Raw genomic sequence first — 19192 nt, 5'->3', positions numbered from 1 at the left:
AAAAGGGAGGGGCTGAGGGTGGGGGTTAGAGAGAGAAAAGAGACCCGACCATTGTACCATTCTGGGCCCCAGCTTCCACCAAATATCGGGACCCCAGCCCTGGAAACCAACCCCCAAATTCCTCTCCCTCCTCTAAGAAAAAGATAATTTATCTCCCACTTTGACTCTGTGGTCCCGCCCCTTCTCTTCTCTTGTCTAGACGTCCAAGTGCTGGCCTTCATCTCCCTGCAAGATGCGCCCCCCTCCAGCTCCCAGCCTTCATCTTCCGACTGTCACTGTCTCCTTCACAAGTAAGATCTGGATTTGTGATTAGTTAAGCTGACCACGAAAGGAGTTGAGGGGAGGCCTGGGAAGGGGGGCCTGAAATGCCCTGAGCCTTCAAATGGCAAACTGTGTCACCTTGCCATGACTCCTCATCAGCTCCTCGCCTTACCCTCCACACACCACTTAATCATTCTCTCAAGTTCCAAAGCGAATTAAAACTCGGAGACTAGGGACCAAGTCTTTCTGTCACACCCTTTCTCTTGCTTCCCTTGGGGATGAGGGTGGCCTGGAGGAACAAAAGCTTCCCTTAGCCCCTTCTTCCTGCCTCAGGTTAGAAAAGGCAGTAGGGGAGGTGGCAAGCAGAGTGGAGGTGACAAAGACCCCTGCCCACACAGGCATTGGAAGGAAGAAGGAGGGGTTTCGTCAGAGTGGGCTGTTATTTTGGTGGTGGTGGTGGTGGTAGTGTCTCCAGAGAGGGGCAGCACCCCCTTTTTGCTGCCTTTCCAGGGAGAGCAGCAAGAGAAAGAAAGAGAGAGGCAAGCGAAATTCCTGAATGGATAGACAGATGCTACGTCATCGGAGCTGCATCCTCCACTCCACAAGAGGCTAGGAGCTGGGGGGAGAGAGGCAGTCCAGCCGCAGGGGCCACCGGAACAGTCTCTCCTCCTCACAGAAGCCTGGTAAGTGCCCATTCGGGTCCAGGGAGGATCCCAGCCCCCTCAGACATCTAGGCTGGGTGTGGGAAGAGATCCCCTAAAATCAGTCAGGACGCCCTAACCTTCCTACTTTACCTACTGGCTAATGGAGGCTGGTGCAAAATCATCACAGAAAGAAAAGGCTGATAAAAGATTTAGGGGGTCCCCAAAATGGATGAGGTATGTGTATAGAGGTGGAGCTGGCAGCAGGGCTCTCACCTCCAGCCTCCTGGGCACCTATCGCTGAGCCCAAGGCAGTGGCTCTGCCCACCCGCCCCAGAGTGGCTCCTGGTTCCCCTCCTTCCCCCAGCCCATGCTGGCTGGAGACAGCTCACTAAGTTTGTCAATGGGATTGTAGGGGGGCTTTAGGGTCACGGTGCTACTGATCCTATTAATCTGCCCCTCCCTTCTCTCCACCAGACATGGCCAACATCTTAATGCTTGCACCAGAGGAGAGGCAGGAAGGAAACTGTAGTGGAGATGGGAAGGAAGGGGAAAAATGGTTCTGTATTTGGACTCCTGACCTTGTTTCCTCGATCTGGCTCTTATTCCCTTCTGACCTACAGACTTCAGCTTTTAGGAGAGGACAAAGTCTGAGGGACTTGGGCATGGGGGGAAAGGAGCCAGATGTCCCCCCATGAAAGAAAGGTGGAGACCATAATTGGGAACAATCCAAAAACATTTTATAGGATTTAGATTAATTTAATCCCCCTTTCCCCCCCCTTTTCTATGGTATGAGCTGGCAGGTGGGAAAGGGGCTGAGTGGAACCTAAAGGCAAGTGAGGTGTCGGAGAAAATGCTTAGGTTCTAGAAGGGGAGAGAACCCTACCCCAACCCTCTTCACACCCATCTAATGGAGGGGTTGTGTGTGTGTGTCTGTGTGTGTGTGTTTGTGTGTTTCCTGCGGAAGGCCAGGAGATATAGAAAGAAGGCACTTTTCCTGCCCCTAGTCCCCCACCCACACTGTGCTTTCTGGGAGACAAGATTGGGGCCATTGTGGGGTAGTGGAGGCTGGAGCGGAGCAGACTATTCTTGGAACCCCAGAGGCCAGATTGCTGGGAGAGGCTAAGGCTGCCAGCCATCATACGTACACACACATGTTCCATGCCTGCTGGGCTGTGTTCTTCATCACCATGTTCCCCTAGGCATTGTGTATGCTTTGTTGGGGGGTGGCAGGGCAGAGATCAGTGATGAGGGGGATAACTGCCCCAGGGACCCCGGAACTCTCATTGATTAGGGTGGAGGGAAGAGCCATCCTTATGTCTGTTTTCTAGCGTGTCAGCAAATTGGTGTGGGGTGGGGGTAGCCCCTTCTTTAGTATGAAGATAATTTCAGACTGAGACATCCCTTTATGAAATGGATGGGCTGGCAGAGCTGAGGCTGGGAGTCAAGTGAGTATTTGTGAGTGTTAGAAGTGGGGAGGGGGCATTCAAAGCACCCCTCCTAGAAATCAGGCTTGGGTGTAAGGCTTGTCCTTGCTCCCCAGCCCCCCTTTTTTCTGATTTCCTACATTTAGGTAGGTTATCTTCCTGACTTAAAAAAAATTAGTTGTGGAATTGAGTTTGAGATGGAAGAAGTCACCAGCATACCCAACCCACACACAAACACACACACATATACGTGTAAAAACACTCATCACAGTATTTTAGGAGCTAGGTCACCTGCAGTATACATGCCTTTCCCCCAAATCATAATTTAACCTGATAGCCAAATTCTGGAAAGATAAAACTATAAAGTACTGAGACTGGGTTCCTATCCAACACTAATGAAAAATAAATGCTTTGTCTTCACACCTTTTGTGTGTATGAAAAAGAGAGGGAGAAAATTGATCACTATAGGATCCTGAGAGATATACATGGATAGGTGATAGGTAGATAAGTCGCAACAGAGATGAGTGGAGAAAGCTAGAGAGATAACATGATTGAGAATATCGTAAATGTGTATAACATTTTACAGTTTACACTGCGTTAGATCTAGACAGACAAAAATATATCTCTAACCCTAGTTCCTTCATTCTATCCTAAGCATGCTCTCCCATAGACCCCAGGCAGCAGGAATCTACAAGGAGATAATGTCCACTGGGCAGGAGATTACTTCCTTAGATTTAAGTCCAAGATCTCCACAGGCTGTTTGAACAGGGCCAAACTCCTGGGCCCAAAGGTTTTGGATGGAGATGGGAGAGGTTGTGAGGATAAGGCTGGGTTAGAGTTGCCCAGGCAAGATGGAGCTGACAGGCCCAGGCCGGAGGCCCTGCCTGCATGTCTAGGCTTTTCTCATTATCCCCCTGTGCAGCCTCAAGCCTGGCAATTGAAGAGGGGAACATAGACTTTGCAGGTCCTGAAGATGCAGGACTAGGAGAAAAGGAGTGGCTGAGAGAGTGATAGGAAGGTTGGGGGTTGTCAGGGAAGGAAGGCTGGACTTCTCAAAGGACTTTAACCTTTGCATTCTCCTCCTTGACAGGAGCTGGATATCCAAGAAGCAGCAGCCTCATTTGTTTTCTGGTGTCATCGTAGGTGGCCACTTATGGCTTTTGGGGTATTTATTTTCTTATTTATTGTTTCTGATGGTGGAGTGGGTGGGGGAGGAAAAGGAAAACTGGCCCTGTGTCACCTACGTTTTCTCCTGTTCTCTGTACCCCTCTACCCCACTCCCTGTCTCTTCCAGCTTTCAGCCCCTAATTTTGGTCTATTCCAATTGTAGAAAGACCTACATAGTCAATGATAGGTCACCTTGCTTCCAGTTCTGTGACAAAGAGGAAAGGCATTGGGGATACAGGGAACTCTTTCCCCTTCTCCCGTAGGCTCTTGAGGGCAGAGTTGGAGGCCAATTGACCTTGGGAGAGATGATTGGTTGGAGAAGGGAACAGAGATACTTGTACCTGGGTAACAGAGGTGAGAAAGAAGAGGAGTGTGGGTTATGGTGAATGGGGACCCAAGGAGCTTAAATAACTGTGAGTGGGTATGTATGCCAGGATATACAGCTGCAAGCATTGGGAGGTGGTACTGCTGGGAATATCTGTGGATTTGTTGTTGCATTGGTCTGAGTTGATAAGTTTGAGTATGTGTGCGTGTGTGCGCGGGCGCGCATGTATGCGTATGTGTGTGCGTGTGCATGTGTGTATGTGTACATGTGCGTGTGCACGCGCGTGCGTGTGATGTGTAGCACCCTTGCACACTCACGCTTATGCCCCTTAAGGAGGCCATTTGCCGATGGTTGAGGGTCTTGCAGAGAGGACTCAGTCTGGATGAACCAACCAACCCTCTACCATCTCTGCCACCTTGTTCTCACCCCCCCTCGCTCCGGACACATAAGGTTCTCAGGCAAGTGAGCAATGTGTGGGCTCAAGAATAGAACTGGGAGTAGGCAAGGAAGGCAGTGCTTACACAGGCCCAAGGAATTCTCAAGCTGGCCCCTCAATAGGAGGAAAATACCACTCTCGTGGGGAGAAGTGTGACATCCTTAGGGACGATATCCTCCAGATTATTTCTCCATACCTCCTACCTTTTCTGCCCACATGAATAGATATTTTATATATATATATATATTTCACACAGACTCAGTATTTTTTACTGCTAATTCTTGTTTTTGTCACTATCCCATAGACAATGCAGATTTCTATAGCAAAAAAATGTATGATATTGTTCATAATGATGCACTTATGAGACAAATAAATATCTGAATCCACCCTCTCCCAAATGCAGCTTTCATCTGTGTCTTCAAGGCAAATTAACCTGGTAACTGAAACAAAGAAAAAATATATGCTTTTTATTTAATTACCTGACTATTTCAAGAAAGTGCTTGACTGCCAAAATGTATTCTGGAACCTGAATTATAAAGATCCATCCAAGAGCTGCATCCAGAGAGCGTAATTCTGGCCATGTTTTTCTCTACTTGGGCCTCTTCAGGCACACAGACAATAGGTGGGCATCAGGGCTATAAGGGATGGGGGTGGGGATGGGCACTGGCAAAAAATGCGGGCTCCTAGGCTAATCAAGACACTTACAGTCTCACATCAGCACCAGGGCATCGATGTGCTCTCCCCACAGCCCCCTAGAAATTCCCTGGAAGACTCAGGGTGGGGTCTGCAGTCCACCGCTCTACAGAACACTTCAGCTGACTGCGGTCTGCTGGAATCAGAGGACTCTACTCCAACTGAGACCTTCTCAGGGATGCTGAAGCTGGTGGGCCAAGCCCAAAGGGCACCTAATGCACCCATTTTACTCCAGCTGTTATACTGTTATAGGCCTGCTGTATCTAATTAGTAGAAGGGTCTCCTCTGGTCAAAGGAGCTATCAAATAGTCACGAACACACAACACAATAGACATAACTCTCCCCTCCCCCTCCCCCACAGATCCCACAGAATACAACTTACCAAGACCCTCACTCGCCGTCCGTAATGCCCTCAATCTACCTGATGGCAAATGCAGACTTGCAGACACACTCACGGTACACAGATCTCTATTAATTGATCAATTACTAGGCACCCACTATGCTTCAGGCATAGTGTTAGTTACCATAGACAAGAATGTGTGTGAAATTGCCCCTTCTCTGGAGAGGCTGTCTCATTTGCCACCATCCAGGTAGTTTCTTTTTTGAAACTGGAACAATGGTATACAAACCAATCCCAGTTAACATGATGGTGGGGAGCTCTCTGCTTCTTTCATGACAGATAGCTCTTTCTCCATTGGAATAAAGACAGATGCCCTACTCACCTTTATCCTCGAGCAGGGGTGGTGGGAGACTGGGTTGTCAACCACACCCAGACAAAACCAAACAAAAAATTACTTCATCAGCAACCTTGACAGAAGTGGAGATTTTATGTGGGTAGTGCCAGGACAATTTAGACTAATCTCCATTTTCCTTTGTTGGGGGTCTCTCCTCCTTGTATTTGGACACTCTGTTTAGGCTGAACTACCTATGTAGAACCCAAAGCCTCATTAAGAGGCAGAGGGATCTTGCTCTTTATCAAGCTATTTGGAGAAACTTAGATATATTTTCAGAAGACATCTAAACATACCCATTTCCATCTTGACCTTGGTTTTTTAGGAAGTCCAGCTGGGTCTGAATTTGACCAATAGAGGTGGAGAGAGGGAGCCTCTGATGACAAAACAAAAACAAAAACAAAACAAAAAAACCTTTCTGTTATCTCCCCACTCCAGTAAAAATAAAAATACAGCAGTGGCTGAAAGAGAAAGGAGGTTCATGCTGATTCCAGTTGCCTCTTGCGGCACTGTTTGGTCAGCCCAGGCCAGGATAAGGGGTTGTGCTGATAAGCCTGGGCCCCACAGAGGGCAGAGGACTTGGTTGGAAATTAGTAACAGAGGAGAAAGGGGAGAGTTTTAGCTATAGCAGAACAGCTCACTCTTCCTCAATGGCCCCAGCCTCCCAGGTGCTGGTGAGGGGAGGGTAGATAGGGAGGAAGGTTTGCTTAAGGTGCTTTTAAGGGATCTCGTGGGAGGGCAAATGGGGAGATATTTGTAGGGGGAGTTGGTAGTATGTTTGGAGAAGCACAGGCCCTAGCTAGAATTGCTGGAATGTCTGGAGGGTATTGGGGATCCTAGAAATGGGTATGGCGTGGTTTCATGAGAAATCTTTGAGGGGATTTATAGTCACGGAGGGGAACGGCTGGAAAGCTTATAGATTTTCCAGGCCAGATGGGGTATGCATTTAGGGAATGCCTTTAGCAGCATACCAGGAGGTAGGTCTATCTGTGAGAATATTTGAGAGGGGTTCTGGGTTTTTTCATAACTCTACTGCAGAGACAGGGACCCCAATGCTGTGCTCCCTGAGTGCTTCATTCTAAGCTGTAAGAGCACCTGGGAGGGGGCAGGAGGAAAGAAAACAGGGAGTGGACACTATCTCTGTCTCTTTCCTTCTCTCCTCATCATTGGCTGGCGTGTTCCCTGTACTGGAGGGTGAAAAAATTGACATTGTGGAAGCATCTAGAAAGCCTTTCCCTTGGGTAAGGGCCTTGAGACCCTGTGGCAACTGACAGAAGGAAAAAGCTATGCCAAGCCCAGTCCTGCGAGCGCCCTGAGACCTGGGAAATTAGATTGTTTTCTTCTGCCCCATATTATCATCCTGGTAGGGAAACACCCGGCTCCCAGGCTTTATCTTATTCCAAACTGCCTCCCACCCAGCAGTCATGTTGCCAACATCAGTGGAAGCGATTATTCAGACATTCTCCAATCTTTGGGGGACGCACTGAATTAAACCCACTGCCCACAGGCTTGCATCTAACCAAGAACAGCTTTCAGGCTTGGCTTTGTCCTGGGCTGTGCAGACAGCAGATAAAACAATCCGATGGGGACTGATGACAAAACTGGTCATCCCCTGGTGTATGCCCCTGGTGGCCTAGTGTTCAGGGACCAATGGTTATAGGAGCTGGCCCAGGTTAATCTGGCTGACAGGCTCCAGGTATCTGAGTCATAGTTTTTTTTTAGTAAGGCAGTGGAGAGTAGAGTGGGTAGAAGGGTGGCTTGGGACCAGGAATTCGAGCTGCTCCCTGGCAGACCTCAGGTAGGGGCCCACAGCTCGTTCTTCCAGCTCTACTGGGCAGCGGGATTTGGATCCTGCCTGCCGCCTAGTATATACCTCTCAAGGTTGAGACCAGGCATTATTCAGCCCTGATTCCCAGCGCAGAGAGGCTGAGCCAGGAATGTCGCGCTGTGCCAGATAAGGAGCCAGGTCGGCAAAGTCTCAGACGGAACCTTGCTGGAGGGCGATCCTCCTCCCATAACCCCAGCTCTCCAGACACACCTGGAGCTGGACCATGGGCTAGAGGTCGGAGTCTCACCATGCTGGGGAAGGGTAAGAAGGCGCTAACAAGGGCCTCCATGGCTGGATGAAAATCTGTGGGTCTTGCCCTGGCTGATGCCAGCTGGAATCCTCACCCCAGCCTTCCCTACCTGGAACTTTGGTGCTGCGAACACATTCAAGAGATATTCCAGTTTCTGCAAGGCAGAAAAGGGGGCTCAGCACCGCTCAACACCCGCATCTCCCTGTAGGAATCCTAAACTTCAGAATCTTTCCCTCATTGTTTTGGGTTGAAAACCAGCAAGACAGGTTCCTGCCCATTCTAAAAGGTTAAGATCACAGTCTGCTAAGGATCAGAACCCAAGAAGCACAAAGAATATTCTGATGGCAGGAGGCAGGTAGGAGTAGAGTCTGCAGTCATCTGGTTCTTTCTGAGGGGGTTTCACCCGGCCTCTTTTCTATCTTTGTGCCCTGGTGTTGGTGCAGCATACCTAGGGCCAAAATGGAAAATGTAGAACCTACAAAATGAGTGAGGTTGGAGATCAAAACCACAAATGGCAATGGATTGGAGGTGGCAGGCGGGTCTCGGGGTGAGTGAGGCAGCAGGAGGCTGAGAATCAGCACAGAGACGTAGTAGTCCCCCCATCCCCATTCTCCGGGGGGGAAGGGCGCCCCAATTGCTCTCCCCGGCCGGCCGGGGAAGGGGGAGGGGCGGGGCCGGTGGGGAACGAGCCGGTGACGTCAGACGCGGTAGAGCCAATCAGAGGATGGCCTGGGGAGGGAGTGTGAAAGGATGAATGAAAAGTCCGGAGCCGGAGCGCGCCCGGGCCAGAGCCGCGGCAGAGGCAGAGGCGGGAGCGAGGAGGTGAGACTCGCTCCACCCTGCTCGCCTAGGCTGAACGGGGGCTAAGAGCACGGCGGGCTCCTCCGTCCGGCGTCCGCTGAGCCCCGACATCTGGGACTCAGGGCCCTGGCGCTCCAGGGGCGGGAACTGGCAGGGAGGACCGCGCGGGAGAGCACGGATGGGCACCCTGGGCTCGATGTAAGTGGCCTGGCCAGCATGGGGCACGAGGTGGGAGAGCGCCTCGGAATCCGGCGTGCCTGCGCGTCCGCCACGAGGGGCCGGCCGAGCCCCCACCCTCTTCGGGGCTGCGGTTTCCCTTTCCTGATCGCACCCCCTACCCACCCCTAGGGCACCGCTCGCCTCGAACCCCCGGCCATTTTCACAACCCTGGGTGATCTCTGGTCCTCTTTGCACAAAGCCGTTTCTCCGGGGCTCTGCAGGGCCTGGGACTCTGGTCACCTGCCCGGTCGCCCTCTGCTTTCCTCTCCTCCGCCCTTCTCCTGGGTACTCTCCCGGATCTCTTCCCGGGTGGGGTCTCTGCCGTTTCCTTCTCTCCTCGAGAGACTCGCTTGGGAGTCTCTGGGTCGCCCCCACCCTCCCCCCACAGCCTTTCCCCTCTCTTTGGGTCGCCGGGATTTCCCTGCTTCCTGTTAGGGCATCTCCGGGGTTTTTACCTCCTGGGTTTGGCTGCCCATTTCCCCTTTTAGTCGGCCTCTTGGATCCAGCTCTTTCCCCGACACCGGCTCCGCTTCGCTTCCACCGCCCTTCTGAGTTGGCGACGTGGCCGGGCCGGAGCCGCGGCTCCCCATTTCCATCCCGCGCCAGGCTCGGGCTCCGCCGAAGGCAGGGCTCTGGCTGTCGGATGCGCCCTCGATCTTCCGGAGGAGGGCAGTGGAGAAACGGCGAGGCTGGGGAGGCCTCTGCCTGGGTCCCTGCGGTCTTCCCGGGTGGCACGAAAAGCCCGCGCGTCCCTTCCACCTGGGACCAGCGGAACTCTTGCTCCTGGCCCGAATGAGAGAGCGGGAAATGGGGTACCAGAAGCTTTTTGGGTCTGGGGCGGGGTCACCTCCCGGACTTCGACGCCACCGGTCATTGCGTCCTTTCCACGCCTTTTTCGGTCTCTGTCGTGTCTGTATCCCGGTGTCTGAGGTTTTTGTTGTTGTTTTGTCTCGGACTTCATTTCACTCTTCACTCTCCCCTCCAACTCCACTCGTGTCCCTTCCCTCCTACTCCCGCTGGCGGGCGACCGGGAAGCTAAGGAGGTGCTGGCGGCGGCGGCGGCCGGGAGGCTGCGTGGAAGAGGCGGCGACAGCAGCCAGGAGGCGGGGTTGGTTGTTATCTTTGGTTATCTAGCTGTATGAGTGGTGTGGAGTCTTCATAAAGCTAGATAACCGAAAGTAAAAATAACCCCATACACTGCGCAGAGGGGCCCGGAGAAAGCCGGTCTCAAAGGCCGGAGGGGGAGGCTTGAGCGAGGGGCTAGAACCGCGAGGACTGACCAGCACCAGAGGACGCAAGAGGAGGACAGAGACTTCACTGGTTCGGGCGACATTTCACCCCCCAGCACCCCAGTCGGCACAGGTAGGAGTCACAGTCCCATTTCACTTTAGCCAGGTGCCATGTTTTTCCCCCAGCAGAGTTGGAGGGGAGCAAGGAAGCCTCATTGTGGTGCCCTCTGGTGGTCCCCGCTCAGGATAGGGCCTTTTCTGGCAGTCTGGGTCACTGATTGGGAAACTGATCCAAGGGAGCAATCAGTTGAAATCTAGCTGCAGAGTTATTTCGGCTCCCGGCTCAGGCCTCTCCCTCCAGCGGGAGCTGATGAACAGTTTCCCACAGGCTGTCCACAGCTATGGCTGGGTGGGGGAGTTTGGAGGAAGTCACCTGAGAACACTGGTCTTTGCTTAAATCGGCTCCTTAAAACCATGTAGGGCTATCCAGCTTGGTTGGAAGATGGGGGTGTCTATGTGAAAATAGGTGGAGATAGAACTGAAGGTGCTGGGGGTGGGAGGGTTGCTCAAAAATGTAAGCAGGGTGGCAGAAGAACCTTTTTCCCAGTCTGGGTTCTGAGGCAGTGGAGTGCAGAGCAATCTCGGTTCCATTCGCATTCGCCTTCCTCCTTCCGCCCCAGGACCTGAGGCCAATCTCTTTGAAAGATCCTTATGCTGCTCTGTCATTACTGACCAGAGGGGCTGAGTTGGGGCTTTTTAGGACACCTAACCTTTCCACCCCATCTTCACTCTTGGAAATCATCTCCAAGAACAAATGGCCTCGAGAAGCTCTGAGGATCTCAAACACAAAGGAATGTGTAGCTTAGTATCTATGCTGCCCAGAGAAAGCAAAGAATTAGATTAATCAGGGACTTTTCTAAAAGAATCTATTTATCTGGCTTGACCTAAATATTTTAAGCGAAAGAGTGTTTAGGTGCAGTTGAAAGGAGTATAGTCTAGAGTCACTTTGTGGAATAGAAGTCAACGTAGCCAAAGCTAGAAGTAGCCCCCTCTGCATTTACTGCAGCTCCGCATCCCATACGCCTGCACCTGGCTTTCCAGGACACGGGGCAGGAAGGAGTAATAAGGGGGTGGAAGAACTGGACAAAATGACCTTGACTGACTCCAGTTTCCTGTGTAAATTTAACATTTCCTCCCAGGACCTGATTTTATAGCTAGAAGATAATGATTAAATTATATATTATGTGGGAGAAATATCAGAGAATCCAAACTCAAAATAATTGTGCTTCAGGGAGCCTAGAATACATATGTCTTCTTCCTTTAGCGATTTAGAGGAAGGCGAGATTAGTAGCTTCTTACTTTCTCAGCCATTTGGATTTGGGTTTTCTGGGGGAGGGGCAGGTGGAGACTGGATTAGGGAGAAAGGGAGCAGGTTTTAGGCGAGGACTAATCATTCCTAACACTACTTCCTGGGCACTAGGCCTGCATCCGTTTCTTTGCTCTTTCAACATTGTGAGATAGTTGTTATTAACCCCATTTTACCAATGAGAAACCACGGACTCAGATGAGTTGCTAATGTTACTCAGTGGTTTCCAACCCAGTGCCCCAACGCTTTTTCTTACTTTCTTTTTTTTTTTTTTTTTTTTTGAGATGGAGTTTCACTCTGTCACCACGCTGGAGTGCAGTGATGTGATCTCAGCTCACTGCAACCTCCCCCTCCTGGGTTCAAACAATTCTCCTACCTCAGCCTCCCTAGTAGCTGTGACTACAGGCACGCACCACCATGCCCAGCTAATTTGTATGTATTTTTTTTTAGTAGAGACGGAGTTTCACCATGTTGGCCAGTATGATCTTGATCTATTGATCTGCCCACCTTGGCCTCCCAAAATGCTGGGTTTACAGGCGTGAGCCACTGTGCCTGGCCTAACCCAACCCAGTGCTTTTTCTACTGCACTTGCCTGTGGGAACAACTGGAGAGAGATTGGGCAGGGAGGGTAAGACGGGGTTGAGCTAAGATTGGAGGACATGGGGCACAGGAGGGGGAAGGTGCACCAAGAGAAAAGCCCTGCCTGTGAGCAGGGGCTGGGAGCTGGGATGAGAGAAGCAGCACCAAGAAAGATAGGATTCTTTTAAAAACAAACAAACAAACAACAACAACAACAAAAACCTTTCATGTAGCTTGTTGGAAATGTGAATTTGGGATCCACTGAGGCTCATTCACATGAGACTTAGAACCTGTATCAGTAACCACGATGGGTTTACATCATTATTGTTGTCTCCTGAGGTAGCGCATTTGAGCTACCTCAGGATATCCAAAGGAGAATAGAGGGAACTGGGGGGCTGAGAACTGATGCCCTACAAAACCAGCACCTCAGTGGAAAGGAGGAATAGAGCCCAGGAGGGATGTGGGGGTGAGGGTTTGTGTCTGCCTTATGTGAACATATGGTGTGTGCGTGTGGGTGTGTGGGTGGGGTTGTCAGGAGAGTGATGGGTGACTGTGTTTGTGAGCTGTGTGTGTCTGCTTTATGAGGGTGAGAAACTGAGTGGTGTGTGACCTGGTGTGAGGTCGGATGTGTGTGCCTCCATGGTGGGTGGGAAGCTCGGTCGTGACATTAGGGACACCTGGAGGAACAGACACTCTTGGATTTGGAAGGAGGTTACCAAATGCAGACATCACAGTGACACTGCTGAGTTCTCCCCACCCGCTCTGTACCAGATCGCATCTCCTCCAACTGAACCCCACAGGGGAACTGTGGGACGGGAGTGCAGGGAAGCCATGTTAAAAGGGGCTCAGAAAGCCCTAACCAGAGTTACCAGTTAGGAAATTTCCTCTCTTGTATAATCACACCTCTGCCTGTGTCTAAGAATTTTCAGTTCTATTCTTTAGATACTGCTACATTACTATTTTTACTGGAAACCAAATTCTAAGCTGACTTCTTTATTCATTTCTCTCCTCAGTCCCTCATTTTAATACCCTCCTATTGAATTCTAGGTCCAGGAAGCCAAAGGCAATTTTCTCTCAAATATTTGACCCAAGTGTTGCATTATCAGCCACACCCTCACTCTGGGACAAATTCTCCTCCCACCCAATTCCAGGCATGGAAAGTGTTTTGTTGATAAGTTCTTACAGTCACAGGAATCATCCTAGTCAGCAAACCGTGGGAGAGACAGAAATAGAAACAGCAAATCTGACCAAACCAAGGTTCATGTTTGGGTGTTTTCATTTATCAAGCACGCAAATCTCTGAGCCTCAATTCTGATATTTGTATAATGAGAATAAGAAACCCTTAGGATTATTGTGTGCAGAAAATGAAGAATTCTATATAAAAGATCGTATACTGTTATGACACTCATGGCTAAAGGGTAATTCTTAGATTGCAGAAAGATTAAAGGCTACAGTTTGGAAAGACTGATAGCATATGATTGATTTCAGAATGTAAAAAGGGAAGCTCTCGGGCGTGTTCCTGACTGAGGATCTCATAACATTTAACTTGAGGAACTTCCTCCTTTTCCAGCTTTGGGAGTCAAGGTGAGACTCCCGGGGACCTAGGTAGGAAGTATCTGAAGACTTGGGAGAGGAAGCACAGCCCTTGGGAAGTCTGATAAAGGGAAGAGGTTGCAGTCCACGTGGCAGAATGGCCATTGTTTCCTTTCTCCTTAATGGATATTAAGACTTATTGGGAAGAGCACTTAGGATGGGTAAACTGACTTACATAGATAAATACAGCATGTGTAAATGATAATTTCAAGTTTATGCCATTAAGCTCCTGGATTCTAAGTAACTAAAAACACAGTTTATTAAATTAAAGGACAAGTTAGGTAGTGGCTATAATTAACAAATCCTATAAACCTGCCTATCAGCATGCAGACTTGTCTTCATAATTGAGTGACTTTAAGAAGGGATGTCTTCTCTGCCTTCGCCTCACAAACCAACATCCCCCCAGTCCCCAGTGCGATTCCTGAGGTTGGTAACCCACCAGAGACACACAGGCCCCTATGTCTGAAAGTCCTTCTTGAGGTCTGCATGTTCAAGGTTTGAAAGTTGGAATCTGGTTATTTATTTTTTCACCTTCCTTCAAATCACTGGAGGGAAGGAGCAGACAAAACTATAAAAGCATTCTTGGGGCTTTGAGGAGAATGAGGAGCAGAGTTATGGAAGGAAGGGTGGGTGGGTGCATATTTAGATAGGATAGATAAGGAGAAAAGGGGAACCCCCTCCTTGCCACCCAGGCTCTCCCAGGGCCGAAGTGACACCCCCTCCTCCTCCTGCCCTAATCCCCCCATTAAGGCAGCTCTGAGTTTGTTATGACAGCGGCTGAAGGCTGCTGAATTGCTGTTTGCTGTGTCTGCTAATTGGGCTGAAGGGTTGGAGTCTGGACACTGAAAGGGACCATTGTTGCTGTTTACCTTCCACAGCCGCCTCCCTGGGGACCCTCTGGGTAAAGGGGAGCAGCAGCACCCCCTTAGGGTCATTGCACCCATTTCCTGCACAAGGGACTGCAGTAGGGAGACAGTTTGTCTCATTGCCTTAGGGTGGGTTTGAGCTTCTACAGCACAGAGGAGACAAGCCAACACCTGAGCCAGTCTCATCTCCAGGCCAGGCCTAGGGGCCATCCAGGAGCTCCCAGGAGAGAGGAGTTACATGCTTGTCTTTCTCCTCCCTACTCATTCCCTTCTTCTTTAAGGATCTTTGCTTTGCCTCTTCCTCCAGCTAATCAGACTTCACCCCTGCACCTTTTCTGACCTGCTTTCTTCTAGATCAGTGATTCTCAACTTGGTTATGCACTGAATCACCTGGGGAGCTTTTTAAAAAATGTTGATGTTTGGGCCCAGCCCTAGACCCATGAAATCAGAGTATGAGGAAATGATGCCTAGGCATCATTATTATTTAATGTGCACCTGAAGTTATGAACCACTGATGCAGACTCACCTCTCCACCTGGGAAACACACACACACACGTATGCATGTACCCACATGCCTGTGTAGGTGGAACAGACTGTGCACACACAAACACGCCCCGGCCTTTCCCCGCCTTTCCTCCCAAACTCCTGATATCTATAATACTATCAGACAGGTTGTATATCTTTTTAATTATTATTTCTAAATTCCTTGTAGGAGCCTTAGAATTTAGAACGGAATTTAGAGATCTGTACTTTATCTCCCACCTCAATCTGAGCTCTTCCCCAAGGGAAGGGACTATGATTCCACCTCCCTGTGGATGTCCAAATAGGATCTAGAGGAAGAACACGCTAACTTATCAGAGATTCGATGACTTTTGTGCTTTTCCTTCCTCAAAGTAATATTGACGATTTGGAGGTCTTCAGAGAGGAGAAACTTTCTTCAGGTATCATCTTTCTTTCCCTTTTCTTACTGTTTCCAAATGTTTTTGCTTCTTCTCTTCCCTTTAGCTTCTCACCTGGGGCGGGTGGGTGCTCCAACACCCTCCCACCCTCCTTCCTCCTTGTGGACGACAGAGCCACATCCAGCACCACGGACAGCTCCCGGGCGGTGAGTGAGATGGCTGTGCTGACCCCCTTTGAGAGGGTTAGGAGGGACCCTCCTGTCTGTACAGTCAGCTATCAAAGACTCTAAATTTTTGAATCTGTGGGATTTGTTTGCCGTCAGCCGTGGAGTCTCAGGGAGAGGCAAAGGCTGAGGGAAGTTGGCATTCTGTCTCTGGGCAATTGGGTTTGTCTTCATGTTTGGAAGTCTGAATGAGAAGGGCTGCTCCAGTAGTAGGAAGAATGAAAGTTATATTTCAAGAATGATTTAACCTAGGTCATGTAAGATACGGAGGGCATAGATCTGGTAGAGCTGAAATGAGCCTTAGATATCATCATTCCTATATTCCTCATTTCACAGATCCCATGGGAGTAGAAGAGGTGTGATCAGGTTGCCCAGCTGGTTAGCAGAAATGCCAAGATCCAGGCTCCTGAATTTCAGCCTGGCCCTTTCTATCTGTCTGATACCTCCTTTAGGAGTCTTTCTGCCTCGGTTGGGTGGAGCGGGGCTGTTGCTGGTTGGGGGAGTCTGCAGGTTGCCCCTGTTCCACAGGATGCATGACTGGGCATGTGAGGTGTTCAAGAAAGCCAGGAAAAGGTGGAACAGACTGCTACCTCTGTCTGAAGTGGTTTGGAGGGAAGGCCTCAGGGACAGGGCATACCTAGCAGTAGCTGGCAAGCCCACGGGAGAAAAGGCAAGGGGGCAACCATCTGCCAGGACACAGAGGCCAGTGGATGGCCACAAGTAGTCTCCAGAGGCCAGTGGGAGTCACGCAAACTGGAACGGGGCCTGGGAAAGGCCCTTCTGTGTGCCCAGGCCTGCTCCCCCAACACCGTGAGCCTACAAACAAAGGGACCATTCTCTCTAGGATTTGATGCTGCCATCTCCGGCTGGCAGTGCCAGGTGGTGGGGGCATCGGGGGTGTCAATCCATTATCCCCCCCCAACTCCTAGGTCCTCTGGGGCTGGATGTTGGGGAGGTGGGTGTTCCATGCTATGTTGCCACAGCAACCTCCCCCCCACTCCCAAAGTACAAAGAGAGACAGTTTTCACCCCCACCCCCAGAAAGAACCTGGGTCTGGCTGGGAATCTTCCCCTGAGAATCCTCCTTTCTGATGCACAAGCCATGGCATGCATAAGCGTCACCCTCTTTTCAGCACTGGAAGCTGAGGGTTCTGCCATCGGCAGGCCACATAGGCAAGGAAGCTGGTGCATGCAGTGTCTCTGGGCAAGGTAATGCAAGTGAGCACCAGCCCCTTATACTTAACCCCCTCTCTTCCCAAGCTCGCCTGCCCCTCACCTACCACAGCCAAGGACATCCCAGGACTTCTCAGCTGAAGCGATGGGGCTTTGACCTTCTACTCTTCCCCAGAAGTGAGGGACACCCGGCTACCTCCAGCAAACCTCCAGGCTGTGGGAACAGAGAAGAGGAGGGGGCCATTCCTGCCACCCTCCATCTGCACCCTCCGCCATTACTCATTAGGCATTCTGCCCCCTCCTTCCGCTCGTTAAGCCTGATTTGCATACATTTGCATAATACAGTTCATTTGCATTCCAGGAGGCTCATGGTAGAAGCCAGGAAAAAAGGGGAGGGGGGCTGGAGAAGAGAAAAAAAGGGAGAGATTTTGTTTTCATCAAAGTGTTGGGGGAGGGACTAGGGGGAGGTGGCAGGAAGAGGACAGAAATAAAAACTTACACTACTTTCTTTCTTTCTGCCCTCCCTCCCTGAGCTGGACTCAAATGCCAAAGAGAGATGCCAAGGGGCCAGCTTTTCTGTCCTTTTTTGTCTTGCTTCCTCCGGCCTTGGCTCCCCAGCCTGGCCCCCCACCTTGTTGGGCTGAGGCTTCGGAAAGAAAGAGGCAGGGGTAGGAGGCAAAGCTGTGGGAACGGAAGCGGAGGGTGAGGGAGGCCGCCATCTTAGGTAACCGGCGCCTGTAAGATGGCTGCCTGACCAGGTGTGCACTGAAAGCCTGCTCTGGTTAGTGGGCATGGAAGAGACTGAGGCCCTAAGAAGGACTTCCTGGCTGACCAGAAATACTGCTGAATCTTCCTGCTAATGGAATTGGGAAGAGAGGATGGAGAGAGAAGGAAGGAGGGAAAGACCAGGAATGGCAGCCCCCAGAAAAGATGTAAGGTTGAGCACAGGAGCAGGGGTGGTAGAGAGGCCTCAGCACGTGGCTTAGTTCCCAGAGGGCTTAGAGGACTGTGAGTAATAAGAAAAGTACTGGAGGAATCAGAATGGGGAATATCAGCAGGAGAAGTGAGAGGGTAGGATGTGGCCAGGCAGTATCATTTGCCAGTTTGAGGGTCTCTCTGGGGCCTGTGAAAGGTGACTGTGTACTTGAGGAAATGCTCCACCTTCTCTCCTCAGCCCAGCACTCTGGTTTCCATCTTTATAACTCTGGTAAAACTGCACCCTTTCAGAGGCCACTCATAGCCTCCTCAACAAAGACCTCTGGCCCTTCCCAAGCCCCGTCCTCCTTGACCTATGGAAAATTTTATGCTATTTTCTCAGTCTTTTCCTTTGACCTTCGGTTATTCTGTTATATCCATGATCATCTGTTCTTGGTTCCATTCATTCAGTTCTCCAGATGGACCAGTTCCTTAACTAGAAGTGGTCCCCAGGTTCTGCTGGTAGCACTTTGTTTTCTCTTCCTTCTCACTCTTCTCACCACTTTTATCACTTCAGCCATCACTTGAAGTTATAAATTCTCCCTCCTTTCTTTTTTTTCTTTTTTTCTCTCTTTCTTTCTTTTTTTTTTTTTTTCTTTTTGAGGCAGAGTCTTGCTCTGTCACCCAGGCTGGAGTGCAATGGTGCAATCTCAGCTCACTGCAACCTCTGCCTCCCAGGTGCAGGCGATTCTTCTGTCTCAGCCTCCTGAGTAGCTGGAATTACAGGCACGTGCCACCACACCAGGCTAATTTTTGTATTTTTAGTAGAGACAGGGTTTCACCATGTTGGCCAGGCTGGTCTTCAACTCCTACCTCAGGTGATCCACCCTCTCTGGCCTCCCAGGGTGCCAGGATTATAGGTGTGAGCCACTGCACCCAGCCTCTCTCCCTCGTTTCTTTAGTCTTGACCTGTTTTTTGTTTTTTGTTTTTTGTTTTGAGATGGAGTCTCACTCTGTCACCTAGGCCGGAATGCAGTGGCGCAATCTCGGCTCACTGCAACCCTCCTGGGTTCAAGCGATTCTCCTACCTCAACCTCCTGAGTAGCTGGGACTACAGGTGTGCGCCACCATTCCCAGCTAATTTTTTGTATTTTTAGTAGAGACGGGGTTTCACAGTGTTAGCCAGGATCATCTCAATCACTTGACCTTGTGATCCACCCACCTCGGCCTCCCAAAGTGCTGGGATTACAGGGGTGAGCCACCGCGCCCAGCCTAGTCTTGACCTCTTTTAAACTCTGGATTGACACCCCCAACTGCCAACTACCACCTGTGGTCCTGCCATTTGTCCCCAGTTCAAGGATTAGAACCGTATATCTGCTTGGCCAAGCCTGGATCACATGCCTAGGCTCTAGCTGCAAGGAGGGCCCAGAGAGTACCCTGTCTCTTATACACATCTAGATGTGTATAAGAGACAGCTTCCTGGCTGACCAGAAATACTGCTGAATCTTCCTGCTAATGGAATTGGGAAGAGAGGATGGAGAGAGAAGGAAGGAGGGAAAGACCAGGAATG

General features: G+C 50.4%; 2 protein-coding genes across 5 annotated transcripts in view; both read left to right on the top strand.

The window, feature by feature from the left end:
• LOC105548647 overlaps positions 1 to 19192 on the top strand; it is a 26858-nt gene continuing 7666 nt past the window's right edge. The window contains exons 1-4 of one of the 4 annotated variants that reach the window (XM_011992782.1): positions 1 to 290; positions 772 to 944; positions 3420 to 3494; positions 15418 to 15517. In XM_011992782.1, the coding sequence (XP_011848172.1) occupies positions 233 to 290; positions 772 to 944; positions 3420 to 3494; positions 15418 to 15517 (406 nt within the window). In that variant the 5' untranslated portion in view covers positions 1 to 232. Of the gene's footprint in view, positions 291 to 699; positions 945 to 3419; positions 3495 to 8540; positions 8759 to 15417; positions 15518 to 19192 lie in introns of those variants that run through there. The other 3 variants (XR_001007421.1, XR_001007422.1, XR_001007423.1) reach the window with 3 other exon arrangements.
• On the top strand, positions 17351 to 18118 carry LOC105548646 (chromosome unknown open reading frame, human C1orf61). The gene is given in 3 exon segments (XM_011992781.1): positions 17351 to 17750; positions 17753 to 17996; positions 17998 to 18118. Coding segments are annotated over 3 exon segments (549 nt in total). The 5' UTR covers positions 17351 to 17566.

The sequence above is a fragment of the Mandrillus leucophaeus genome, unplaced genomic scaffold (assembly GCF_000951045.1).
Source record: "Mandrillus leucophaeus isolate KB7577 unplaced genomic scaffold, Mleu.le_1.0 Scaffold418, whole genome shotgun sequence".
Classification (NCBI taxonomy): domain Eukaryota; kingdom Metazoa; phylum Chordata; class Mammalia; order Primates; family Cercopithecidae; genus Mandrillus; species Mandrillus leucophaeus.
Note: the sequence above shows the minus strand (reverse complement) of the source record. Positions and strands in the feature narration are given on the sequence as shown.